General features: G+C 46.9%; 1 protein-coding gene and 1 long non-coding RNA gene across 5 annotated transcripts; one reads left to right on the plus strand and one right to left on the minus strand.

Moving 5' to 3' along the window:
* Nucleotides 1-641: 641 nt before the first annotated feature.
* fndc3a (fibronectin type III domain containing 3A) lies at nt 642-27,545 on the plus strand. 4 transcript variants are annotated; one of them, XM_037267244.1, is made up of 27 exons: nt 642-760; nt 993-1,128; nt 2,992-3,135; nt 10,086-10,161; nt 15,767-15,843; nt 16,090-16,327; nt 16,789-17,061; nt 17,480-17,538; nt 18,544-18,686; nt 18,837-18,896; nt 18,990-19,128; nt 19,703-19,756; nt 19,892-20,016; nt 20,142-20,316; nt 20,675-20,761; nt 21,413-21,551; nt 21,618-21,686; nt 21,771-21,889; nt 22,687-22,792; nt 23,373-23,548; nt 23,637-23,750; nt 23,838-23,987; nt 24,130-24,494; nt 24,581-24,793; nt 24,894-25,060; nt 25,145-25,269; nt 25,408-27,545. In XM_037267244.1, exons 3-27 carry the CDS (start codon nt 3,025-3,027, stop codon nt 25,747-25,749), a joined length of 3,702 nt encoding a protein of 1,233 aa, XP_037123139.1. In that variant the 5' UTR covers nt 642-760; nt 993-1,128; nt 2,992-3,024; the 3' UTR covers nt 25,750-27,545. The 4 variants fall into 4 exon arrangements, with proteins under 4 accessions (XP_037123139.1, XP_037123140.1, XP_037123137.1 ...); XM_037267242.1 differs by lacking the exons at nt 642-760; nt 993-1,128; nt 2,992-3,135 and adding an exon at nt 8,971-9,131 and having other exon boundaries at nt 25,408-25,771; nt 26,454-27,545; XM_037267243.1 differs by lacking the exons at nt 642-760; nt 993-1,128; nt 2,992-3,135 and adding an exon at nt 8,971-9,131 and having other exon boundaries at nt 25,408-25,763; nt 26,455-27,545.
* LOC119132195 lies at nt 3,132-6,674 on the minus strand. The gene is made up of 3 exons (XR_005099806.1): nt 6,095-6,674; nt 4,495-4,615; nt 3,132-3,293 (listed from the first exon to the last, which is right to left on the minus strand). It is a non-coding gene; the product is annotated as an uncharacterized LOC119132195 (long non-coding RNA).
* Nucleotides 27,546-27,829: the final 284 nt, after the last annotated feature.

Here is a 27,829-nt window from a genome sequence, read left to right on the forward strand (position 1 = left end):
TCCAAATATAGTAACAGCAATTTACTATTTGTTACGAATTGTACAGTATACAGGTATTATATGAGAATGTATGGTGAGTGACTACAAATACTGTATTGTAGTTAGCCCTGGGGTCTAGTTACTTTCCAGCAGGTGGCGCTACAACCATAATGCTGCATACAGTAAATAAGAATTCTCTGTCACTTTTTTAAAATATACATGTTCTTTTACCTTAATATGCATTTTTGGGATAACGTTGAAATGCATTGCTAAAATGATGACACGTACAAAGTTCGCATATGTTCTCATGATTTGGCGCTTTCACGTCATATGAAAACGAAACAAAACAGAAGGGGGAAATCTGTCTTTTGATGTGTACTTTCTGCATGTACTTTAATCAATGTCGGTTTCGTTGAATTGTCGACTGGCTGGGATTCCCATTGACGTAAAAGGTTTTTCCCCAGCCCAGTTTCATTCGCACTACACTTGTCACCACAGACCAGTCTACACGTCCACAAAATGATCTTCCAGGAAAAACTAGCATGTAAAACGCCGGAATAATAATCGAGCGGAAATGAATGGCGCAATTTGAACGTTCAACTCTTTTTGAACGGAGTCGAAAAGGCTTCAATTTACTTTCTATAAATTGGAGCTTCGCCATGATTTCCTGTTCTGCGCATGCGCAAACAGTCGGACGGTAAGCGATGGCGAAATTCCTGCATTTTATGCAAGGAGGACCAGCCTGGGAAGCAAAGTTATCTCGATAGAACAGAACACATAGGTAAGCTTTGACCCTATTAAACCGTTTTTCGTCTCCTCTCGGAAGCCCTTTGAGGCCAAAAAAGGGAGAAGATGGTTTAAAAACAAAACAAAAAAAACAAGCTTCGTCTCGCTCACTATTAGCAACGTAGCATCAGGCGGCTAACGTTAGCATGCTCTCTTTTTTGGCTTGTTGTTGTTTTGTCATGGCAAGCTAACACTTGCATAACTGTTGGGTTTTTCCTTTCTTCCAGGTGGTGTGGGGGGCTCGCACCTAGGGGGAAGCTGCTCCTCTTCGCAGCCCGCTGACGTGGACGACTGAAGGAGAGAAAAAAAAGGCGACAAATTTGTGTGCGGTGCATTGCTTGTCGTCCAATAGCGTCTGATTGAGTGAGTAACATTAGCGGCTCTATTTTGATAAAACATAAATTTGCTTCCCTTGTTCGATATGAGTCATCGTTTAAAGAAGCATTCGGAAATAAAGTGACGTTTTGAAACGGTTTGCACCTGCTAATGGCTCCCGCAGCCTGCTAATAATATTATGACACCTGTAGCTAGAATAATCACAGGGCTTAGTAGTAGTTGTTGTTGGTATAGAAGCACGACAGCGAAAAGAATATTGGTTAAAATGAAACAGGGATGTGAAATAGAAATTGCAACAACAAAAAAGATGGGAGGGTCACTCGAGCCACACTTGAGAAAAACAATTCACGGTATTTTGAGATCGATAGTCTGATAATTCTGAGATTAATGTTTGACTAATGATTAAGTGTTTTTGTTTTGTTTGTTTGCTAACCATATTCACCTTGCTTCAGAATTTGTCACTATTGCAACCAATACTGTTTTAATTTTTTAAAATATTTTTCAAATTCCATTAGGGGTTCATATATTAAGTCATAATTTGAATATTTTGGCTTCTTGACTGAAAAATGCTTGTGCAACAATACAAACGTGTTTAAACACGTGTAACAGACTAAACTGCAAGTCTACAATATTTTGGAATCGATTGTCCGTTAAGGAATCTTCTGGGAAATTCCTGATGGTTGCCAGGCTATACTGGGGCTTGTGCTCGATGTCTAATTGTTCTTACAACCGCCTCAAAAGTGTTGCTTTGGCTGTACATATGCTATGGATGCCATCTACTTAGCTTAATGCTAACAAACAATGCAACATGGCATAGACAGGCTAATGAATAACATTGGGTTTGCATTGTAATAACCTTAAAGCAATTAATGTTTGAACACAAATGGTGGAGCACCACTTGGAGACAGACAAAATACAACTTAGCCACATATTGTTTATCCTCTTTGAAGAATGACTAATATTCCTTGTCACACATTTGAAAAGATTCATTGTTGAACTGACACAAAATGCATTCCAAGCTATTTATGTGATTACTGTATGTTTATACACATGAATATTTTAGTGCTGTTTTTATGATTTATTTATTTTTATGCAGTCTAGGAGAGATCAGGCATTTCCATTCATTTCATTGGGTAAAGATGATTAGAAACGTGTGTTTTGATTTTTCCAGCATTAGCACAGAACAAATAACCTCATATCCCAAGGCACCACTGTACTGAAGCGTTCTCGCGAAACAACATACACGGCTTGGTTGCTATTTACCCCGGCAGCAATGTCAAAGCATGTCAAAATGCCCACGTTAGGCGTCAGTTGTTGTATTGATTTTGGGACTGTTGCGTAAGGTCGGCAAGTCCGCCGACCAGCTGCCCGAGGGCATCTGGGCTAAAGAGACGCTCTGCGTGCCGCGCCCGTTCACCCCTCGTACTTCAGTTCATTGACCGTCGCATTGTAAACGCAGCCGGCCTTGTTGTTTCAGCTTAAGATGGGGAGGGGCTAAAGCTAACAGATAAGCCAGATCACTGTGAGCTTTAGCAGCGCAGGCGTACGGCGCTGTAATTAGGTTCAAGGACATACGATACATCTCGCTTGCGGCCTACTGGCATTTTTGGGATAAGTTACACATCATCTGTTCTCCACTGAAAGCCCACTTATTTTATAGAATGGATCACGTTTGATTAGCTTCGATTCAATTACTCCACTTTACCGGGCTTGAGCCGCTATATAATCTCTCTCAGTATAGCACGTGTACATTTCTTTAGGTACATTTTACAGGGTGAGTAATCTGCTGCTCTGTTTTTCGCAATTTGTGTTGACACTAAAATTCAAAGTTGGGTCGTGTATGGGCCAGCAGCAAGTTCGCCCAAAGTAAAAGCTGCCCCTTTGTTGCAGGCGACCCCCTCTAGTGGTGTGAATGAGGGAGACATGGCAGACCACACCCCACCTCTGGAGTCCAGCCAGCTTCTCAGCCCTGAACTCCCCCTCCTGGCGTCACCACCGCCTCCAGCCATGGTCAACGGGGAGGGCCCCCAGCAGGTACGCTCACGCAGTTGCGGAGGGGTTCCCGTATCGCACTTTTCATCTTTCCTTTGTATAACGGACTTCAGCCCGAGTTGTCAATGGAAGTTCTGGAGAGTGCACGCAAGAAGCCCGTTTGAGGTGCTGCGCTGATTTACTGAAGCGGTCGACACGTTCTGCAATATGAGGAAATGCGTCAATAAGCGTGCTTTATTCCAAAACGGGTCTTCGGTATGCATAGTAATTGAGTTTATCGGGCTGGGAATTCTTTCGATTAGATGAAGCTTCATCACACAAGTCTGATATTGAAGTCGTATCATCATCTCATATAATCAGATGAGAGCCGCTCCATTTGTCGCCTCGTGAAACCCGAAGCGCTCGGCCAATTGTTTCAGATCCTCAAAACACGCAGTCGTTACTAACTTGAAACACCTCAACCGGTTTTGATGACGAATTTCTTGAGAAGCAGATGTGCGTGTGATAGCAAGCACAGCTCCCCGAGTAGCCATTGTGTAATGGAGCAATTATTTAATGTCGGTGTAAGTGAGACAGAGTGGCCGTGATGTGAGGGCTGTTTTTTGGAGCGCTTTGATTTCTGCGACTTGCCAAATAGCCCGCAGCTCTCGTAGCCTCCTGCCTTTTTCCATCGTCTCTTCCATCTTGTGCAATTTGTTCAGATAAGACTCTCTAATATTAGCCACGGTTCACATGGCCTTCCAGCCGTCCTGTCATTTTCCACAGTGGAAAGAAAAAAAAAAAAAAAAAAAAGCGTCATGCCGAGCCGCGGGGGTGATCGCACGGAATTCGGTTGCCTTGTTGACGGCGAAAAATAAGCGGTCGCCCGATTACCTGCGCGCGTCACGCATCCGTGTGCTTAGCATTTTATGCCAGCCAGTGAGAGGAATAAAAATACGACTCTACCTTCCCGCTTGACGTCATTGCCGCGCCTCCTGTTCGGGCCAATTTGCGTGTGCATGAAGGGCACTGAAATGTGGCGTAATAACACGTATCTGATAACACGGCTCTGTTTGTCTCAATATACAGATGGGCTTCTCCCCCAGATGCGTCGATCTTTCAATCAATGATTTACAGTATGATAAACAAAAGACCTTTTTTTTTTTTTTTTTTACTTAATTCCACAAACAGTGGCCTGGGAGAATTTCTGTCATCAGTTGCAGATATTTGAAAAGATATTGGGGGAAAAAAAAAAACAGCCATCACATTCTGTCTTTTGGGAGCGGTCTCAGGTGTGTACTGGACCCCGAGGAGTGGTTTGGTCTTGACAAAGCCGGCCAGGGCTGTTGTGACGGTGAAAATCAGTGACGGCTGAACCCCCCTCCCCCCAACCCTTCCACCACTCTCCCCACCGTCGCTGACCTTTTAGTTTGACAAGCTGCAAGGACACTTCCTCCTCCTTTCACCCGCATCCAGTCTGGGCTGCTGCAAATTTGCGCTCGACTGGAGCAGTTCTTGTGAGCCGCTGTCACGGGGTCATTACCTGAGATGATTAGAGATCACTTTGTTTACAGCGTGATTCACTGCTTCCGTCCATTAACTGTACCCCCCCCGCCCATCCCTGAAAGGTCTTCCTGCAGTTGCCAGTAAAAGTGGCAACACATGATTCTCTGTCTGTAAATTTTTAAACCTAGCTAATGGCTCGTGGATTTAGTTGATGGAGTGCAGTTGGCCATGTTTTCGAACCGTTGCGCCTACAGCTTCTCGTTACATCCGTGCCAAGAAATGAGCAAATTTGTGCTGCAATTTGCGAGTCACAATTAGCATTTTGGTGAAGACAAATTCAAAAGCAAAACTGAGATCACGGGAAGCAGAAGCAAAGATATTTGCTTGACATTATTTGTCAAAACATCTTGGACATACGCTGATAGTTAATGAAATTGCCAGCCTTGCGTTTGCTCGACTAATTAATACCAATAAGTTGATCCATGAAACAGGCAGTGCATAGGTATGAATGTGTGTGTGTGGTCTGAGCTGAGGCTCACGACCCCGTGTGGGCTCATGTTACCAAAAACGAGCGAGACCTCCCTCTGAACTGCGACGAGGGCCAGACGGGAGTGGACAAGGTGCCCGTGTGCTTGTGAAGCCGCAAACATGTCGTCTGGTGCACTGCCGATCAATTTGCTGTGTGTGAGAGAGAGGCAGCGTGTGTGTGTGCGTGTTTGAGAAAGTAAAGCGTGTGTGTGAGTGAAAGTGTGTGCGTCAGCAAGAGAGAGAGAAGAGAATGTGAGTGTGTGAGTCGGACTGGGCCGTTATGGAAAAAGGAAGCAGGATTGCTTTGGTTGATGTGGAAATGGCAATTAATACAAAGAGGTTTTTGTATTTGTCACCTTTTTTGAGGAGGTGTGACTCAGCACTGTTTTGGGGACGCTCCCTTTCCCAGGCCAGAGCCGAGACATTTTCCTCCATCACGTATTCTTTCAGGGGAAAGCCAAAGACACAAGTGTCAAAAGTAATCGGCGGTGACTGAGATGGAACAAATGTTTTCCTTTTGTTCTTCTTTTGTTACTAATTGCAACCCGCCCTCCCTCATTCAAATAAACGGGTTTCAGTGCCACAAGATCCAAAACATGACGATGTGAATTGAATGAAAGCAAACCGCAAACGTGCATCACTGTCCTTTTAGGCCAATGTTAATAACAAGTCTGTTTTGTCTAACGACATCGCATTAAACCGGGTGATTCCGCCTGACACACTTTGACATCCCTACGCTCGTGATGGCTCGATCTCCTCCGTGGTTTGTTACTAATAATATCTTTAATCTCAAGCTTCATAGGGCATCTTGGGAAGAGTCCTCCTTTCCTTTCCTACGTTATCCAATCATGCGACGTTTTCTAGACACGATGAAAGCTTTTTCAATCATCAATCGTCACACACACGCGCGAGACTGTTGCTGGTTTGTTCCGAGCCCGGCGGGACTTTTATTTTTTTTTTAAACCCCGAGCGTCACCCCCCCCCTTACCTCAGCCGTGGCATTTGGCTTGCTTCCTGTCGTCCAGCTGCCGTTGTCTCAGCGCCACACGGTAAACAATTAAAGAGGAACAAATAGTGAGAAACCTGAACTCTGAGTCACAGGCGGCAGCGACACGTCAGCGCCCTGAGCCATGAAATTATGCAGCGGTGGTTGTAAATCGTATCCGTGTCACTCTCGCCAAGCAGCGTGTTGTAGCATTGCTAGGACGTATCAAGAGTACACATGGACTCTACTTGAGTAGATTGTTCAGATATCTCGACCTAAGTGTTCTTGCTCCTACATCTGAACACGGATATCTGTCCTTTTCTACTCGTGACTTTGTCAAAATGCCCTCATTACTTTGTACAACCTCTGTAAGTCATGACGTGATTTAAAAAAAAAATATAGAGCTGAGAAAGAGGGACAGCACCGAGCAACATGGAGGACGGTGACCCGGGGAGCATCACTGACAATAGCGTAATCGTTCTGGAGGATATTCACCATCCGTGGCCGTATTTAGAAGAATTGTTGGGTGTTGTTAGTTACACCAACGATTGGTTGTCAATGCTTAAAAATCACCAGCGTGTGCCAAGCGATACTTATGCGTCCAATCGGAGTAAGGAAATACAGGTAAGGGGAATTTGTCGTTATCACAAGCTACTCTAGTTTTTGTCTTTGTCAGTTGGCAGCGTGCTGCGATGACATAAAAACCCGGTTAAGGATTGTGACAAGTTCTAAAAAATAGCAGTTACATTTGACTTTTGGACTTAATCATATTTTTGATTGTTTACTTGGGTGTTCCAGAATGTGAATGTGTCCATGCACGGCCAGAAAAAACATTAAACGTTATTTCGCTGAACGATAGGAAACAATGCAGATGCGCACACACACAAAAAATATAAACAGGAGGTTGTCCATTTTGACTCAAAAGGGTCAAATTATGTTTCATATTTCAACAATTTGCTCAAATAAGCCCCGATCAGTGACCTTTGCTAAATTAGCAAGCTTTTTTTGGGAGGGGAGGGAGCATATCGTTTGATGCTCATTTCAAGAGTCCGCCGTGAAAACCGGCAATGCGAGCGACCGTCATTGCCGCTTGTAGCTTTGTCCGCAATTTAAAATGCCAAAGCAAGCGGCGTCGCGGTATTCATTCTCGGGTCATCGTGTTTGTCGTTTTGGAAGCCTGCGCACCGTATTGTTCCGACGAGTCATCGCGCATCTGCTCCCCCTAAGATAATTATAACAGCCCGAAAATGAGAGCAGGAAGCTAGCGCCCATCACTGCTCAGCCATCTGCGTGACGAGTAACCTCTGCAGTTTCTCGCTCTCTCTTTCACTCTACCTTTTCCGAGTCTGTCAAAATCATGCAACGGTGCTCAGTTCTTAAATGGCTTTGTAATTACTGAGCAGACACCAAGAATCAAAACTTTGGGGACACTAGCCGATCCACTTTTGCCTCCTTCTTAGCTTGAGGTGACAGAACGAGTTTGAAACCAGACAGGTGGAACACTTCCCTAATTCGATTTGTGTTCAAGTGTAAGCGCATATTAATACATCGCTGCTAACAAAATTAATTACGCCCCCCCCCCCCCCCCCCCCACTCCAAGTCATCTGACGCCATTAAGCTCATTGTGCTCGGATGCTCCTCAATGTAGCGCGGTGACTATTTTGGTTTAATTCCATTAAATCCGGCTTTAATCACTTCACATGAAGTGAAATAAACAGCAGGATTGCTTTTAGATTTGTGAATGAGCCACTCGTGGGGCCGGCAGCCTTGGTGAGCGAGCAGTGTGTGTGTGTGTCAACTTGGCACGCGCTACTCCTGCCTGCCGCTTTAAGGAACGATGCGTTCAGGATGAACGAGGGCAGATGTCGCTACACAGAAGCTCGCTTGAATGTAACGCTCGACGTGCCGTCTCATTCAAGTGCCGCCATTACATTCACATCCAAAGTTGATCGATCCGTCCCCTCCCTGACTGCGCTTGACTTCCGAGGCCTTCCGATTCTGAAATTTCAAGCTCCGCGTTATTGTGGCCAAAATGAAGTGTCACACAAAAATATTGGAGGTTTTTTTTTTTTTAGGGCGTGGGAGGGATGGAGGGAGAGAGAGAGAGAGCCTGTGCAGTCATTTATAAGTCAGCCTCGGGAGCCGCTCGTTTTCCTTCACGCTGTTGTTGTCGCTGTTGTGGTGGATTTATTAACCCCAAAAAAACCCTGTATTGTTACAGTTTGCGCTTTTGAAATGATGCCTATTAGCCGGCACAGCTGGGCTTCAAGTGTGCTGGCACGCAAGCAGAGGCAGGGCATCTTCACACGAGTTAATCCGGCCTCGAACGTCCCCCCCCTAAACACGCTGATAAGGTTTCCCAGCCATTGTCTGAGGGTCCGCCGCGGGCGAGTGCTTATTTGTTGAAGGGGGTTGCTGTGATACGGACGGCAGGGAGGCAGGAGACAGACTGAAGCGCCAGGTCTTAGCGACACCGAGATTTACGCCACTCCTCTTGTGAAAGCCAAACCCTCTTTTGCTCCCAAAGCGCCGCTCGCCTCCTCCTGGATGTTGCACACTGAGAGAGTTGCTACAAGTGTCACCGGGATCGGTTGCAGCTAGGGGACCCCCGGTGCAGTTTTTTTGTTTTTATTTTTTTTTCACTCTCTCGCCTGCGCCAAAAAGCAACGCCTGGATGAGGAAAAAGCGATGCGGGCGACAGTAAGTAGCAGTTGTTGTTTTTTTGTGTACGTCGGGCCGCCGGCCCACTTTGACTCAATTAGACCTCCCCAAGCCACTCGCCCACCGCCCCTTTAAGCCCCCCCTCCTTCTCCTCCTCCTCGCTGACGTGCGTGTGTGTGTGAAGCTACGAGTCGGTCTGTGTGCGCGTGGATGCGTGTGGCAGTCAAAGGACTCGTTCCCCCGTCGCTGCCGAGCACATGAATGGAAAGCCATGTTGGCGATGGAGGTGCTGATGATTCCCGAGCGGCACGAGAACCGCTGCCCGAGCCCCGTGCTGGGCGACTGTCGGTTCTATGACAACGTCTTCCACAAGAGCGAGGTAACCCAAACAAATCTAAGCTGCTTGCGTTCCTTCGGGGACTTTCAAAGTGGAGAGAGTGACGACCCGGCGAGGGTTTTTATGTGGGATAGTTTGAGTTTAAATAGGATTTATTGCTCTGTTATTTGTCTGTGCCGGAGGTGGCGGTGAAAAGCGAATTAAGCTTTGTTATTGTTTGTGAAGGCCCCGCGGTGTCGTGCTTTACTCGCCTGACAGCGCTGAATGGGCGTCTGTCTGTGTATGCTCGGTGGCGACCAATCCGCGGTGGAGTTTCTGAAGCCAACTGGGATAGATTTCAGCTCCCCTCAAACCTAAACAGAATCATCTGGTCATACTCTATTCGCATAAGGTTGATGATATGAAAGTGTTTTGCAGCTGTGAGAGTTTTAAATGAATGATTCCACCGATCATCCCATTGATGAGTCAAGTCACCGGGTCAAATTGATTTTGCGTTTGGACGCAATAAAATGTAAGGTTGCAGGCATTGTTATTGTCCACTAGAGGTCGCCATCTTTTGTAATATCTGTGACTTTGAATGTTTCTGGCTTTAAAAGGCGGGACCTAGTAGGCTCAGTGTCGTACGTGGCCAATGAATGTGGACGATTGATCGCGTGTTAGCGGCTGGCCGGGAACACACTCGCAACGAGCTGCTGTAGGCCACAACTCGCCCCAAGAGGCTCGCACGCAATGTAACCCGCTCCAGCTTTTCGGCCTTTCACAAATTCGACACAACAACGGCACTATTAAAGTCGTGTAAGGCAAGGTACATCTAATTTTCTTTTCCACTTTATGCTGTGGAGGGAACTTCTGCCCGCTACTCTTAAGACTCGCTTGTACAAGCAAATGGCCTGGTTTTTTTGGACGTCAAACAAGTCCTCCCTTGTTAGCCCTGGCAAGAGTTGAGCCGCTGTGTATTTATTTGCTATTTTGCTGAATGGTTTTCTTCTTTGGCAGGTAATCCTGGTGCAGGTAAACCCAGGTGAGGCCTTCACTATTCGACGAGAGGATGGTCAGTTCCAGTGTATCACAGGTAAGCAACTTCCCCGTGTATCTGTAACGATGATCTTAAACTTTTGAAGTGACCTAATTCCGGTACATTTGAAATATGAAATTAACTCGCCACACTGGTCGTCGCCGCTGACGTGTGCGCGGTTCATCGAACCGGCGTCTTAAAAGAAGCGTGAACATTTGCATTCTATATTTAATCCATCCAATAAAACGAATGTCATCAGACTACTGTGCTCACGATTGAATGCACCCTCAGCGGGCGAGCACGAAAGACGTTAATCGGTTCAAAACCTGCAATATGATGTTTGGCCTTTAAGGGGCGCTAGACTTTGAGAGCATAAAAGAAAAGGTGCCTGAGTGTCTGAGAGAATGTGCGCAGTATGCGAACCATATTTGGCCCACCCCTGCTAAGATGGATTGGAAACATATCAGGTGATGAAATCATACACTGCGAGCTTCTGCACCAGCTTTTGCACATCGGTGCCTCTGATCTCATTGTTGACTGACAACGTCATTTCTTTTTCGCCTATACCTTGCCACACAAAGGAATAAAGACGAGACTAAAAAGCCCATACAGGAGGCCACAGGCGTGCCGGGTTTGGATGACGAAGATCTTGAAGCAGTGATCTAAAATGATCTGGTGGTGGAAGGGATTAAAAAAAAAAAACCCAATCCGAGCCTCTCTTCTCTCCACTTCATGCCCGAGTGCGCCGGTGCCCCCGCCGCCGCCCCTCGCGAGACACATAAAGCGGCCTAATAGGGGATGAGCGTACATAGTGTCTCTGTCAGAGGGGGAAAAAAAAAAAAGAACGAAAGAGGTGACTATTGTAGATCAGTGTGGCTGCTACTAACTGGTCTGTCACAGGGTGCACTCATCTCTGTGACGCGAATAGAAGGATGACTCACCGCTTGCGTCGCAGGAAGGCACAAGAGGAGAGTGCGCGCGCGCGTGTGTGTGCGCGTGCGCTCCTGTTTGGTTGGTTTGTTTGGCGTGTCCTCGCCAGAGTTGCGTGATAAAATACTTACTAAAACCGCACGTCGATACTCAAGTTGATGCGAGTCGGGAAATCGATTTTGATCCAAACGGAATTATTTTTAGAACGTACAGTCCTCGAATCGTACAACACCCCCCCCATCTATTGAGATTTGTCTTTTGGGAGTTTAGACTCCCCACTAGTATTTGTGTGTGCGCAAAGACCGAAAGTTGGACAACGGCGCCGCGTTAGACTGCGGCCTACTTTATTCTCCAGGTGTCACAATTACTCGATGAATCGACCCGTGTGAAAGCACAGATCAGCTGTCAAATCAATGTGCTGACAGATGAGTTGTTTGTGCTGATAGCTTTCCTCGGAGCATCTTGTTGATCGAACTGTCTTTCGCACCATTTGGATTGATGCCTTGTCTGTTCACGGCTGGTCCCGTAGAGCTCGATACAGATGTGCGGCGTCCGTGTCCTGGTTTTACCCACTTGTGTGTGTTTGTGTTGGTGCCAAAGCGGAGAGACACTCGGTGTGGGTCCTGATGGCGCTGCAGATGCGATGAGTCTGTTTTTCTGTCGGAGTGTTTTGAAGCCGCCCCCCGGTGGCTGGCAGAGATCAGCCAGCCGTATACAGTTGAGTGTCTGATAGCGGCCCGAGCCTTTAGAATCCATGGTGTGATCTTTTTTTTTCTTTCCGGTTGACATTTGATAACTCTAAATTAGAATTTTGAAAAATAAAAATATATTATTATAAAATAATATGAATAATATAATAAAATATATTATTTTGGGGAGTGTGTATGTTAAGTAGCTGCTCTGATTGCCAGTTAAATGTGGAAAGAACAAATCCATGTTTTGTTTGTGTCAGGCAATTTTGTCTGATCTCTTTTGCGGTTTTTAATCTCAACCCTGCAAAATACTTGCAGGTGACTTTTTTTCCACCTTTCCACTGGTTGCGTAACAGACATCACCCCCACCTCACCCTAATCTGCATCATCCTAGGCCTCGGCATATCTACCGCCGCCGTGCCGTCTGCCGTTTTTGCATTTTGATGAGATGTAGCAGCATGTCAATTAAGGTCTCGTCTGGTTGAGTCAACTTGCAGCTGCTCTTGCCGCACAATTACTCCAAACTGCGATTCGGTTCATTGTTTGAGGCCTTCCTTTTGAGCCAGACCCTGAACCCACATCACCCGCTTTCACAAAGCTTACAAATGAATAGAAACAAAGAAAATAAATACGACCCATTGTGCCAGGATTTGTCACGACAAAAATAACAGTCGACGAGTAACACTGCCTCCACCACGATAAATATTGAAAGTAAAAGAAATTCAGCTCATCAGTATTGTACGCTGCCAACTTTTCTTCCCAGCCCTGACACCGAGTTGACATTTTAGCTGACAAGACGTCATGAGGCACAAAGGCACCTAGTGTGCTACATATAGTACTCAGTGTCCAGAACACCATAGTTATTTTCTTTCTGTGGGCCTGTTTTTTTTTTTTTGCGTCGTTATAATTCCATATCATATCCTTAGGGAGTACCTGATACTTTACCAATCAGAAAGTCACCATTTTCATTATGACAAAAAAAAAAAACACGAAAACCAACCCACGCTGGCCGAGCCTCATGTCTCGATGCAGCTCGCTCAGCGTTTGTGTTGCGTAAGACGGCCTGGGCCGTCATGGCCATGGCCATTTTAGATGAAAGCACAACTGTAAGAACACCTCTCACGAGCTCGACCCGTCGCGTACGGTTGGCGTAATTGACCCCGCAAACACGGCATTAGCCGCATTAATCCGTTGTTTGGCGTACTCGCCGCCTCCCCCGCCTTTGATTTCAAGGAGACGCTGGCGTTCATTCACAGCTTCCATGGCGAGTAGCTCTAAGGATGACTGAGCTCGTGACTCATTCTCCCACTGCTGCGTCCATCAGTGCGAGGGGGAGGCAGAAAGGGCCAAGAAACCCAGCATGTCTTCACATCTAAGTTTAGTCAAGCAGGAGTGTCCACTTTATTTTTTGCGTGGGCTTATAAACATCAACAACAAACAAGTAGGAGGGCAAAATCAACCCTGGTCCCCGCGGCGACGGCCCTCCTCGCATCGCATTGTAGCGCAACGCTCGCTGTCTGGCTTAGAATGCTCCCGCACGGCAATACGCGCAAGCATGAAGGTTACCGTTAACGTCATCCACTGCAGGAGCCTCTATGAAATAGCCGAGACAAAAAGCTGCCTTTCGACACGTTCCGTACTACCTTTTGTGTGGAGGGATTTTTTTTTTTTCTTTTCTTTTCATATACAGCCGATTGCGTCGTCGTCAATGTCAGCTAAATCAATTCTAATAATGTCAGTCAAATGCTCGAAAAGGGTGAGTCCGGTTTGGAAATGACTGAATGAGTTGATCATCGGGGGACGGTTCTTGCTTTTTGCTTTAGCTGCGATTATGTCTGCCGTGATTACGATTCAAAGAAGGAAGTGCTTACTCGCAATTAGTCGTTCTTTTTTTTTTTTTTTTTTATTGAGTCCTGTAGTTAGCCTCGTGATACGGCGCGTCACCACAATCAGTTCAATTGTGGCTTTGATAAAGGCTCTCTTGATTTCTCAAGAATCCCGGTCGATACCTTCTATCAAGCCCATGAGGATTAGAAGGAAAGTGTTTTAGAAATCAGCTGTTAAGAATGGCTCTATCTGGACCTGGCTCACACCCGCAAGTCAGGAGGGGACGCTTTCGGACGTGAATTTCCGAACCGGTCTCCCACGGGTCAAACGGTGACCCGTCTTGGCTCGCACTTTTGTGGAGGAGGACTGATGGTTTTGATTCCGCCTCTTGCTGGAAGCCTGGCACTCCGCAGCCACGTCAGCACAGCCAATGTTCCAGTTGATTTAGGGGGAGGGGAAGACGGGAAGGGGAGGAGTGGGTGGTCCGTTCTATCTGATCTCTGTCAGAGGTTTGTGCGTCAGACTGATGCAAAACAAGCACCTCCCACCATCTCCTCCCACCGTGTTTGTTACCTTAAGCAAATGCCAACAAACTCCCATTAAGCCGCCATTTTGCACTCACAGAGCAACATTTGTCATAAATTGTACATTCTGTTACTCAGCATCAGCGAATTAGAATGTTCTCATCCACGGGCAAGTGCACCACAGAGCATCATTAAGTAGTGGGGGGGGAAAAAAAAACTCATGGTTTTGTCATGTGATGTCGATGAGGGCTGAGTCAGTGCCCTCGTAGAGATTTTTTTTTATAACCTTTTACTCTGACTGTCTTAGCACACAGCTCGTCCCCACCCGTCTTGTCAGATTACACTTCTTAGCCTTCATACCTTCAAGGCATAATCTGGTGCGGCGCCGTTTAACATTCATATTTGGAAGGAAAGGGCTTACAAAGCCTTTTGCAGGTTTGGATTTGATTTTGACGTAATCCGTCCAATTGAAATGTCCCTCATCTGAAACCATACAACCTTCTTAAGGTTAGCGTCTGATCACGGACACTCGGCTCATCAAAGAGGGGGAGGCGGTGCTGAGGCTTGGCGATGATGTTTTAAAGGCAAGCCTCTGGACCTCCGGGGCCAGTTTGGTTGCCCATTTGCGCCGTGAAGTATGCCAGTTCCAAGAAAAATGAGGAGAAGGTCTCACGTAAGCAGGTGGCCACAAGGTCAGTATGTGCTGGACATGAGACGTGGAACTCGGGTCGTGAGTGTTTGTGTTCTTCTGCGTGACTCGGCACTGAGGTTTTCCTCCCCGACTCGGCTTTCTGCTGAGCTGTCTCTCGGGCCACGGCCATGCAGGGAAGGATGTCGTTTCCTCAGCACTTTGCTTAAGTGGTCCGTTTGCATTTTTGCCAGGAATTGTGTGAAGAGAAAAAAAATGTATCTATCTTTGGCTTTTCTGCGTCACGAAAGAAATACAGAAGGACTAAAGAGGCATTTCCTCTCCCCCAAAACATTTGTGAATATGCTCACTTACAAGAAATTAACAATCAAATTTTTGTGGAGGCCCGTCACGACGATTCAGTTGCGCTGCTTTGTTCTTGCTGTCAGTCGCTTTGCACTAACGCACACACACACACACACGAGGGTTGGAGCACCTTTTGAAAACAGTTGAGGTGGTTCAGTTCTGCTGTTTGACTTGGGTTCACGCATCCAGTCTTATTTAGGTTCAGCAGTATACAATAGCGCTAATGCTAGCCAAGAATCTAAAATCCTTTAGCATAATAACAAAAGCATTTATTAAAAAAAAAAAGCCCTCTGACTTTCCTTTATGAATCTTCTTATGTAAGCAAAGTCAAAGTCAAAGTCAGCTTTATTGTCAATCCCTTCATATGTCAAGACACACAAAGAAACCGAAATTCCGTTTCCTCTATCCCACGGTGACGAGACATACAAGCAGACGACACAAAATAAAAACAAGAAGGCACAAACAATAAATAATAAATAAAAAATAATAACAATAAATAAAATGAGCGATGAATAAATAATAAACCAATAACCCAATAAATAAGAGGAGCAGAACCGAGCCAGTGTGCATACAGCAGACAGTAAGCATAGCGCAAAGAACAGGACGCTACGCAGAGAGGGGGAGCGAGTTCAGGATCCTAACAGCCTGTGTTTGTCAAAGTCCTTGAAGTTGCTTTTATTTCCCCCTTTCTGTAGGTCCTGCTCAGGTTCCCATGATGTCTCCAAACGGTTCAGTGCCTCCAATCTATGTGCCTCCTGGATACATTTCACAGGTAAGCACCTTGTAATTGATCGGTGATTCCCAACCACTGGTGCAGTGAGAGTTCAAGTCAAGTGTGCCGTGGGAAATGTTTGTTAACGTTAGCTGAAATGTGGTTTGGTATATGCTGATTTTTTTTCTTTTATTTTTTTTATTTTTTAAAGACGATGAATACAGACAAGCTCAATTATGTCCTCAAACCAGCAATATTTCTGCATCATGAGTTGGAACACACAAAACGAGTGTTGGTTTCTTTCAGATCATTGAGGAGAACGGAGTGCGGCGGGTCCTGGTGTTGCCACAGCAACCCGAGTTCCACCCAGGCGGCCATTCTCCTCTCCACCATGCACCGCCGCCCCCCCACGCCCACCTTCCTGCCTTTATCCCGCACCCGGCCATGATGCCCCCGCCCCCTCAGCTGTACACGGGCATGGTGGGCGACATGAGCTCGCAATACATCTCCCAGTATCATCCGGCTCACATCTACTCAGAGCAGGGTGAGACGGCAGCCGGATGTGGCTTTGCATCTCCGCCACATAACGCTACAATTCACTCGAATCACTACACGTATGATCCAATTTCTCTCCAGTTGCCACAAACGATTTGCTCCAAATACGATACGACAAAGTACAATAAAGTTACAATTGATTGCGAAGATAGGGTTCCATTTATAATGTGATACAATCTGATTCAATTCAATTATGATACAACACACTCAGATTGAGATGTGATTCAGTCCAATGGCGATACGATTCCCTCGGATTAAAATACGATTCGGTACAATTACGATACGATTCTTCAGTTGCGTTATGATGTGATTCACTTGACAATAGGTTTCAATTTGATTATGATTCAGTACACTAATGGTTGGCTCCCAGTTTTCATGTTTTGAATTTAGAAACATTGTTGAAAATGTTGACTGCCTCCTTTTTTTCTTTCTTTCTTTCTTTCAAATCAGTCTCTGCAGATTCCCACAGCCAACACGGACGCCCAGCATTTGTCCACAGAGATGACAGAACAAGCAAAACGTACGAGCGCCTCCAGAAGAAACTGAAGGACCGTCAGGGAGGTGGCGGCGGAGGAGGGCAGGTGAAGGACAGCCCTCCCCCTTCACCCCAGAAGACCTGCAGCAGCCCCAACGCGTCCGACGTCCACAACGGCGTGGGAGGCAAAGGACCCGAGGCGGAGCTCGACAAGCATGCGGGCCGCGGCAAAAACGGAGAGGCGAAAGGTCAGTGTGTCAAAAGACAGGAAAAAATGATCTTCAAAAAAAAAAAAAAAACACCCAAGTGACTTTGTACTCGGTTCCTTCCGACCACTGATGAAAGAGGAAGCGGTTCGGAAGGTTTACATTTGACAGTGGTGTTTGCGGATGTTTGGGAGTTTGTTGTGTTTAGGCGCCGAAAATAGAGCCTCATTAGCGGTGCGAGCAGCAAGACGGCCAACATTTTTCTTGATTGCGCGCTCATTAATCATTACCGTTAAATTGCCTCTTGGCCCGCTTATTTTTGTACAAGGTTAAAGGAAAAACATTGACTTTGGTGTACAGACATTTGGCTCTGTGGAGTTTCGGCCCATCCGTGAAATGACACAATCGTCTTGTCAGCTGCCAAATGTATTGAATTTTTATAATTCTTTTGTCTCCTCAGAGTTGGATCCAGCAGCACAGGCCTTGCAAGCGCTGCTGAGCACCATCAGTAAACCCGTGGTTCGTATGGGCCCGTCTATTATCTCGTGTTTTTCTTTGCGCCCAATTTGCTTGGATTTGCATGTTTTTATGTGACCATCAGCGAGAGAGAGATGGCTAATGATGCAAACGCGTGGCGTCATTAAACGTCCTATTAACACCGGTGATGAATTCCCGCTGACGCCCGGCTAATGTAATGTCAGAGCTGCTGACGAGCACGCTCGTGGGGATTTTCCGCTCGCCCATGTGTCGAGCTGAGCCGGAATGGGGTTTCCTGTCAAGAGAAAGGCGTGAAAATGTCGGTACTTGTGTGTATCGACAAAGTATGTCGGGACGGTGATGAAATCTGCGTATTTGTAGCTGTTTTGGTTTGTATTGTAGTTTGAAACTGTGACCAGTAGCATATGATCTATGATATTTATTTTCAGGAAATTTCAGAGTCTGGGGGGGCAACAGAAATAAAAGGAGAAAATGGCTGCTCTGAATCGAGGATTAGCACCGAAATAGAATTTCTTTGACCTCGTAAAATGTGCAGTACAATCCTCTGAGCTCCTTGTAAACGGCGCAAAAGGGAGTCCATTTCAAAGCGGCCGGGTAAACCGTGAAGTCTAAGGCCGGATACAAAGAGCTTAAATGGGAAAAGGGCTCTTTTTTTTTCTTTTTTTGCAGCCACGCAGGTTTGGTCAAAGGACCGTGATGCGAAACAGTGGGGTGTAATGGAGTAAGGTGGGCCCCCCTGGGAGGCCAAGGGGCCTGACCTGATATATATACTTTCTTGGTGGAGCACAGGTTATTTATAAGCCTCCTCAAAAGAGACCCAATTTAATCTTGTGACTATTCAATTCTGCTCGGAAAGGTGGCCTCGAGTCATCATTAGAATCCGTAGACTGCGTTACTCACTTGCACACTTGTGTATGAAGCTCATCGAGCTGTAAATGCTCGGAAAAGACGTTGTTGACACACCTGCCGGCTCGCCGGATAGCACATTATCGCTGATAGCGCTTCTGGTCCGTGTACATGTGGCAGGTGACGGACATCCAGGCCCGGGCGGTGGAGGCGAGCTGGAGCGCACCCAAATCGGAGGACGATAGCACCCCTGTGGGGACCCTCAGCTATGAGGTGTCTGTCTCATTCAGTGGCAAGGACGGGAAGTACAACACCATGTACTGGTGAGTGACGTTAACACATGACTCACAAAGTAATGTACGGCCTGAATATTACGCACTGCTTGAAGTCACTTCGAACAGCTTTTATACGGACCGTGCAAAATGTCCTTTACACACGCACTAATACACTAATTTGTTTTCCTTCCATTGCAGCGGTGAGGAACTAAGTGCAACTTTAGAGAACCTTCGACCAGCAACAGACTATCACGTCAGGTCAGCACTAACACGGCCCTTAAAGATGGCAGATGGATTTGGGCTAACCCGTGTTTGGGTGTGTGTGTGTCCCCCCCCCCCCCTCCCTTTCAGGGTCCAGGCCATGTGTAACTGTTTACAAGGATGTCCGTCGGAGGCGGTGAGCTTCACCACGCTAAGCTGTGAGCCGGAACCTCCCAATGCTCCCAAGAAGGCCAGCGGGACCAAGAACTCTCTCGTACTCCAGTGGAAGGTACCTTTGTGAAATCCAAACAAGTGATGCCGAGCTCCAAATTCAGTCTTCTTGTGAAATTGCTATTATTGTATTTATGAAATGCAAATACACACGCTCCCTCAATGTAGCTTGTTAAATGGGCCGCGCACAAGGCTGGCGACAATGTATATAGATATAGTTTATAGGAGGAAGTGAACAGCGTGGAGCAACAGCAACCATCTCGCCCGGTTGTTGCGGCGGAGGCCCCCCTCTTCCGTATCGTTCCTGTGTAATTAACGCTCTCATTTCGCCAGCGGGAAAAAGCAGCGCTTGTAAAAAAAAGATGGCCTCCCGGGTGTGTGCGGACGAGGCGTTGTTGTATGTGTGTCAAAGACTTTGATATGTGTGCGTTCACAAGTGTGCGGCTTTTACAGGCTTTGCAAAAACAAGCATGCGTCGTCAGCAAACGTTTGGTGGGTTAATTAAAAAAAAAAAAGCAGAAAAACGTGCACACAGCTGGATGCATCTTGACTGACTGACACACTGTTGTCCACACTGCATACTGTCTCACATCTTCATGTTTGTTTTATTCTTTTTCCTTCTTCTTCTTTAGGCTCCATGTGACAACGGTTCAAAGGTCCACAACTATATTCTTCAATGGGATGAGGTAATCATGTTTCTGAATGAGCTGCTTCAAAGGCTTGGTTGGATTTTGATTGTTTTTTTTGGACATTTTGTCCATTAATGTTGCCGTTGAGCTGCAGCCTGCTCACCTCCTGCTTGCTTATATTTTGCTATGTAGGGGAAGGGCACTGGCGTCTATGAGCAGTGCTACTATGGACCTCAGAAGCAGTACAGAGTCAGCAAGCTTTCACCAGCCTCCAGATACTCCTTCCGTCTTGCGGCCAAAAATGACATGGGCGTCAGGTAGGTCTACATCCTTTATGAGCTCACAGCACCGCTGAGGCCAATTTTGTTTCCCGTGTGCGCTACGTCTATCCTGACCGTTCCCGCCTCCTTCCCGCCTTTCTCCTCGCTCTTTCTTCGCCCAGCGAGTTCAGCGACTCTGTGGAGCTTTTCACCTCGTGCAGCGTGCCATCGCCGCCCTTCCCTCCGGAGCTGGAGATGGCCGCCGTCACCTGGCTGTGTGTCAAGTGGCAGCGGCCCAGCAGCTCGCCCAAAGAAGACAACGTCTGCTACATCCTGGAGATGGAGGAGGAAGGCTCGGTACGATGACGTTTTCGACAATGCAGTCAGTTCTTGGCTATATTTAGCAAAGCTGTCATGTGTCTTCTGCTCTGCTAGGTATAGTCACAATCCAAACGATTGAAATAGGCAAGTAAAAAAAATTCTATTGACTCTGTCCACCATTCAAGCAATATATTTACCACGGTCACTAAAGTGAAGTTGTTTTGTTATAAATTCACATGACATTTACAGCTCGGAGCAGCCTCCTGGAACCACACACACACGGAGACGGCTCCTTCCCTCCCGTCGCACATCTTATATCTTTTATCTAACTAACGGTCGATGTCGTCTTGAACGACTCTGCTGCTTCTGACGGCTGTCTTTTCCTGGTCCCCAGGGTTACGGTTTTCAGCCCAGCTACGACGGCGATGAGCTCTCCTGCATGGTCAGGAACCTCCACAGGAGCACCAAGTACAAGTTCCGGGTAAGGGGCATCTGTGCAACTCTGGTGATGCCTTATTGGAAGCATGTGTGTGTGTGTGTGGGGAGAATGACTGAGAAAAGTGACAGTGTGTGTGTGTGGATTTTTTTTTTTTTTTCCGTCTAAGGCTCTAAGCCCTGGGCACGAAAGCTGCTGAGGCCCGCAGCATCTTTGTGAGTCATGGCGGTTCTGCCATGACTCTCCATGGTTCTGCCTCAAGGGTAGCATCCTGCTGCTCATCACCAGCTTGTCACCGTGTTTTTTTTATTAGCGTCCCAGGAAGTGGAGTGCATTGTTGCGCTCCTTGTTAGCATAAGCACGTCATTTCAGTTTAACGCTTTCTACTCACTCGGGCCGACTTGTTTGAATAACAAGTGCATGTTGTTATTACTATGGTAAGCTATGTATGTTTGAGGCAAATGGTGAATGAATAGAAATATGTCATATGACATTAAGGAACTTGAAAATAAACCTTAGCTCTCCTCACAATATTCACAAAATAATCACCAATGGAAAATTGGATTAAAAATTTGAGCTTCCTTCCCAGAATCATCCAGCTGCCGGATGCTAAGCGGGATGAGACGCACTCAGCGGGATTAGCAGATTTGTGTCTTTGTCTTGATGCCCGACTTCCCTTGCTGCTGTCCTTTCCAGGTGGCAGCGTACAACTCTGAGGGCAAGAGTAACCCCAGCCCCGTGGTGGAGTTCATCACCAATCCAGACAAACCCAGCTATCCCTCCAAGCCTGTCATCAAGGGCAAAGTTCTGCCCAACAGCTTCAAGTTGGCCTGGGGTACAGCAAAGCTTTGCAAAACGCGGACCCGGTCGCACGACTTTCATTTTTCTTGTTTTCTTTTAGAACCTCCAAAAGAAAATGGCGGCGCCGACATCACCAAGTATGTTGTGGAGATATCGGAGGGTTTAAGCGGTGAGTGAAATAAAAGCTGCATTTTTTTTTTGGAGTCTGTCGCAGTCTAATTGAAATTTTCTATCTCTTCTGATGGATGCTCAGGTCTGTCGTGGGAGCTGGTCTATTCGGGCCCGGCCATGGAGCATGTGTGCGACGGCCTCAGGCCCGGCTGCTCCTACCAGGCGAGAGTGTACTGCATGAGCGAGGGGGGGCAGAGCCCGGTGAGTCATTCATAAACGCACGCATTTTCACTCTCACGGCTTTGCCTGGCTGCTTTATTTGGACCAAGGCACGGCAAGGAAAAGGCCTCGACGAGCAAGTTATTAGTTTTGGATGCTTGTAGCTTCCACTTAAAGGCAGGGTTATTTGAATCCGTCTTAAGCCGCCTGGCAGCTTTTTGTCAATACGTATATGTGTACGCTCGACTCTGGATATTCAGAGCAAGCCTGAAAACGCGCACTCGATGTTTTACCAGCGATTGATGGTCAGAGTGGAATCGAGTGCATTTCTGAGGCAAGGCCTAACAGGCAGCAGAAGGAAGCAACAAATTGAAACACGATTTGATTTGATAGAAAATGGCAGGAACGCGTCGTCTGCATTAGCATTCAATCTATTTCAAAGAAACCAGCATAATGAAAATGCCCATTCGTGTGGCCTGTTTTTGTTGAGTAGTGCGACGACTCTTCCCCGTCAAGACCAGAGTCTGCTAATTGATCAACCCTCCCAGGATGTTTTTCCCTAATTAGTCTCCTCCGCAGATGCTCTTCGTTAATTTGTGCGTCGGCCGTTAGCGTGCGTGTGCATTTATTCATGAGTGGCCTCGCAAGCAAAGATGACTCACGGTGGCAAAGCGGGGTGACATCACGCTTACATTTTGTCTGGGTGGAAGTGGGGAAGAATTACATTTAAGGATTGTATTTGTTACCTGAAGCCGCATTTGCTCCGAGAGTGCTGAAAAAGCTGGTTTGGCATTTTGAAGGTTCTTGTAATCAAATTGTTGATGGTTTTCCTCCGCAAGCTGTCGGAGACCCTGCAGGTCCAGACTCCCGCAGTACCCCCGGGACCCTGCCAACCCCCGCGGCTGGTTGGCAAGCCCAAAGCGCGTGAAGTGCAACTACGCTGGGGTGAGTCATTTGATTTTGCTGCCTTGGGCGGCGGGGTATTGTGCACTTTCTTCATAAATTGCATTCGGCTCTAGTAACGTTATTATGAGCTTGTGGAGCGGAGCAGAGAGAAGGTAAAAGCGACTTTTACAGGTTTAATGGAAACTATCAAAGGTTTCAACCTTTTTCATGTTGACGAATGTGCCCAAGTGTTAACAGCAAGCGCCAGGCGCTACGCTAGCTCCGCGCTCAGTGATCAATAGAAGTGAAGTGGAGAGTGACGCTTTTCATCGCCAAGATGTAATAGCATCGATGCAGCCCAAATGCTAGCCTATATCAAACGTTGATTCATGGACTCATCAAGTCCAAACTGTAAAAGTGTGGACGAGATTCACTTGTTGCGTAATAATAACTCCTGAAAAGGATTTGAAGGCGCTCTCAGGGAGGAATAAGGGTTTTATTTTTTTTCAAATCCACACTTTGGTTCGACTTCAAATGGCACTTTGATGGCCGCCGCACTTCGACCCTGGAATTAGATGCTTTCCAATTAAAAAAAGATACAAAAAAAACAGTTGTGCTCAAGTAAGTGTCATTTTTGCAGCTGCGCCACCAGTGGACGGCGGCAGCCCAGTGTCGTGCTACAGTGTGGAGCTGAGCGGGCCGCAGTCGGAGGAGAGCAGGGAGGTTTACCAGGGTCCCGAGCTGGACTGCTCGGTGGGAGGTTTGATCCCCGGCAGGACCTACGGCTTCAGGCTCAAGGCGGGAAACAAGGCGGGGGTGAGAAAGAAAAGCATACTCGTACAAACAGGTTCATTCCTCTGTTAAATCAGATGTCTAATGATTCTTCTTCTTATTGATTGTCCAGTTTGGGCCGCTGTCCGAGCGCTATGACGTCACCACCGGCCCCGGAGCCCCCGAGCAGTGCAAGGCTCCTTCCATCACGTGCAAGTCACCCAGCTGCGTTGTCGTCAGCTGGGAGGTAAGGCGACACAAATCGGCTCAAACGTGTTTGTGGCGCTTGCGTCCGATATGATGACCGATGAATATCCTTTTCCCCCCCTCCCAGGCCCCACCTTGCAATGGGGCTCCGGTGACCGACTTTCGTCTGGAGTGGGGGGCAGCGGAGGGCAGCATGCAGGTGTGCTACAGTGGCGCGGCGCTCAGCCACGAGATGAAGGGGCTCCTGCCTGCCACCAACTACTTCTGCAGAGTGCAGGTACAAGGGAGAGCACACACACGTGACATTAAGTGGCTTCGACAAGATATTGTGCCCTGAGAGCTCTTCAGGTGTCATGTCAAGTGCTTCCCTTAAGTGGTACCGCCATCTTGTGGACAAATGTGGTCTCGCGTCTTCCCAGGCTTTGAATGTGGCAGGCTTGGGCCCTTTCAGCGAGGCGGTCTTGTGCTTGACCCCCTGCTCGGTCCCCGCTGCCGTCAGCAACATCTGCGGCATGAAGGAGTCTGACCTCATCAGGTTTGGCGCTCCTGAGGAGGTGGAAGAGGCGGAGGAGGTGGAGGAGGAAGAGGAAGATGAGGACGAATGCGTCCAGCCGCCGCCTCTGTACTCGCCTTCCACCTGTGTGGGGATCTGCTGGGAACCCCCCCGCGACCACGGCTCGGAGATCACATCCTACTTGATCGACCTTGGTGAACGCCAGCCCGTCTCGGTCGGCCCCGTCACGAAGCACGTCATCCAGCACCTGCAGCCCGACACCAGCTACAGGTGGGGGCGCAGTTTGGCCGGCCGGCCATATAATTATTTGTTATATTAGCATAATCATTTCTGAACCTGTACTTTTAATGTTCCAGGATCCGAATCCAGGCGCTTAACAGCTTGGGCGCAGGGCCCTTTAGTCACACCTTTAAGTTGAAGACCAAACCCTTGCCCCCCCAGCCGCCCCGCCTGGAGTGCACCGCCTTCAGTCACCACACTCTCAGGCTCAAGTGGGGCGACGGTCCGGGCAAAGCCGCCGCCTCAGACGCCCTCCAGTATCGGCTGCAGATGGGCGACAAGAGTGGCAGGTTTGTAGCGTTGCGGTCCTTTCCTGTTTTCTTTTGGTTGGTTATTTTCACACCACGGGCACCCAAGCAGCCATTTTCATGCTCTTTGTGCACGTTGCAGATTTATCTCCTTGTATGAAGGAACATGCCACACCCACAAAGTGCAGAGGCTAAATGAGTCTACCTCCTACGCGTTCCGCATCCAGGCCTTGAACGAGGCGGGCTCGGGGCCCTACTCTGCTGTTTACACCTTCACCACCCCGCGCTCCCCCCCGGCCCCGCTCAAAGGTAGGAGTTTTTCTCTCGTACTCTTCTTTCAAGCGTGTCGAATGCGACTTTTCCAAACTCGCTGAGCATCTGTTGCGTGTTTAGCCCCCAAGGTGGAGCGAGTGGATGACGGTTCGTGCGAGGTCATCTGGGAGGCGCTGTCGCCCATGAAAGGCGACCCGATCGTCTACACTTTGCAGTTCATGATGGGAAACTCTGATTTCAAGCAGGTGCGCAGGCTCCTCCTCGCATTCATCTCGCTCAATTGTCCTTGATGCAAAGGCCGTTTTTCTCCGTGACGTTCGGCTAATGTCAGCGCGGCGCCCGATGAGATCAAATAAGCGCTAACTGGTCGTTTTTCCGGGCAGGCGTACAAAGGTGGCGCCACCTGCTTCACGGTGCAGCACCTCCACCCCAACAGCGACTACCGCTTCCGCGTGTGCGCCATCCGCCAGTGCCAGGACGCGCTGGAGCTGAGCGGGCCCTACAGCCCCACCGTGACGCTCGCCGTGCAGCGGGGGGGCGACAACCTCGCCTCGGCATCCTCCCCCACTTCTTCTTCCTCCTCCTCCAGGTCCACTTCCTCCTCGACGTCGGGCCGGGCCGGCCGCAGCCTGACGGACGAGCAGTGCGCCTTCTTGCTGCTCATGGTGTTCGCCATCATTGCCATCCTCATCGCGTTTGTCATCCAGTACTTTGTCATCAAATGAGCGCTGCCGCCAGGGCACCACGGTTATTACAGCTTTATTCTTTTCTTCAGTTCTTTTTGGGGTTTTTTCCCTTTCTCATACTTTTGCTCCCCCCACTCAGAGTATGTACATTACTCCTCCAAAAATTAGGGCTGTTGGGTGAAATAACGAGATGAACGTAAAATACACCAAAACGTTACAAGTTACTTCAATTGAAGTTTTAAATTTCAAACTTGTCAGTACGAAAGTACATCTCAGTGTAGCTGACACTCTTCAGGTCTTACAGGTCTTATATTCATTTTAAAATATCCAACAGTCTAATTTCTGTCGTACAAGTGGAAATTTTACCGGTTGTCAATTTTCAAAAGTAAAACTGAATTAAACAAGTGGGAATTCAGAAATGACCAAAGCTCAAATTAAGTTGACCTGTAAAAGTAACAGTGGTTGTCACTTTTTTTTTCTTCTTTATTCTCCAATTATCACCATCATGACTGACATTATCAAGACTGCACCAAAAGAAATGTTTGGAAACAACGTGGTAAAGTTAAATACAACTGAACTGACAATCACTGTTGTGCACATTAGGCTCATCCTGGCATTTCACCCGCCAAAGCCAAATATCCCGGACTTCTTGCCAGTACTCTTTGTAACCCTTATTTATATTTGCAGTCGTGTCCAGTATGAAGGTATTTTTTTGTAATTTTTTTTTTGCAAAATATCTGCAGTACCTGCCTGCCGGCCTGGTGAGTTTGCACAGTGAGCGCTTGAGAACCACATGAATGGACATATAACTAAGCCCCCGCCCCCAAATATAATAATCTGCAGGAACATCATTTAGCACTTTTGTTTTCTTTCATGTGGGGAATGTTGAAGGATGCAAAAAACGTGAGCGGAGAAAACCTATTTTTGTACAGCGGCGGTGGTGGAGGAGGGTGACGAAAAAAGGCTTGGGCTTCAAACGTCGGTGAAAAATGTAAAGCAACCTAACAAATCCAACTATTTTTTACTCCCATGACGACGACGACGATGATGTAGCTTGTTTTTACAATCACACAACAGCTGCTTGAGTCCGGAAATCTTGTTCAGCACAAAAAAAATAATGTCCGCTTCCCTTTTGTTGTTTCCTAGATGTTGTCTTTTTGTTTTGTTTTTTGGTGGGGAGGGTTGTTTTTTTTTTTTGCAATATAACGAGAGTAAAACATAAATGTTGGCTGACTGCGTCCGGATCGGTATTTTACACCACAAATACACTTTTTTTTAAAAAAAGTCTTCGTCGCTGAAACAACTGAGCAAATGTAAGAAATATGAGACAAAAAATAATCATAAAAAAATCTGTTGTTTCAGAGGCCTTAATTGGGGTTCAATCTTAATTTCATGTTGTGTTTTTCTTTCTTTTTTTATTTTTTTGCTACCGTTTATTTCGTCAGTAAAGAGAAGAAACACCGTATTAGTATGTGCGTGTTTCGTTGGCTTTGTTTTTGTTTTTACTTTTGGCTCGTCCAGGGTTTAGTGTGAAGTATATATACATCTATTTTTTATATCATATGTGATAATATAAGTTGAAGAGAATAACAATTTGCCACGCGCACGCCATCTGTCACATTATTACTATCGTCTACTTGTTGAAGTCAGTCATTTCAGACTTGTCTTCAATCCTTAAATGACTAAATAGAAATAAGATTCTCTCGGTACTTTGCAAAAAGAAATTCTTGATTTGGTCCTCCAACATTGTCTCACACTCGCTCTTTATCTTCGGATAGCAACGTGTGCTATTTAAATGTGACCTGTTCAGTTTGAAGAGCTGAATACAAAAAAAAGTGACCAAAACAAAGCCAGATATGCACAAAAATGAGAAATGTCATTTTAATCTTTGCAGTTATACCTCATATTCACCATGCATTCCAAAAATGGCGGTTTGTTATACGATACGTACTTAGCTAACAAGACATATCACTTTCCAAATGTTAATTATGTGAGCGGGGAAATGGAATGGAATCATAGAAATGTATTTAACGTGTATATGTATAGCCATGATATCTACAAAAAAATCCATGCACAATAAAAGATATATTATTCTTAAATGTGGCCGTTTGTTTATTTA

This window comes from Syngnathus acus, chromosome 13 (assembly GCF_901709675.1).
Source record: "Syngnathus acus chromosome 13, fSynAcu1.2, whole genome shotgun sequence".
NCBI classification, from domain to species: Eukaryota; Metazoa; Chordata; class Actinopteri; order Syngnathiformes; family Syngnathidae; genus Syngnathus; species Syngnathus acus.

Bases quoted from the DNA above. Each gene is read 5' to 3' on its own strand.
- fndc3a (XM_037267244.1), top strand. From the start codon at position 3,025: ATGGCAGACCACACCCCACCTCTGGAGTCCAGCCAGCTTCTCAGCCCT. The intron at 20,017-20,141 runs GTAGGTCTACAT...TTCTTCGCCCAG, and splicing joins AAAAATGACATGGGCGTCAG to CGAGTTCAGCGACTCTGTGG. The intron at 20,762-21,412 runs GTAAGGGGCATC...TGTCCTTTCCAG, and splicing joins GCACCAAGTACAAGTTCCGG to GTGGCAGCGTACAACTCTGA.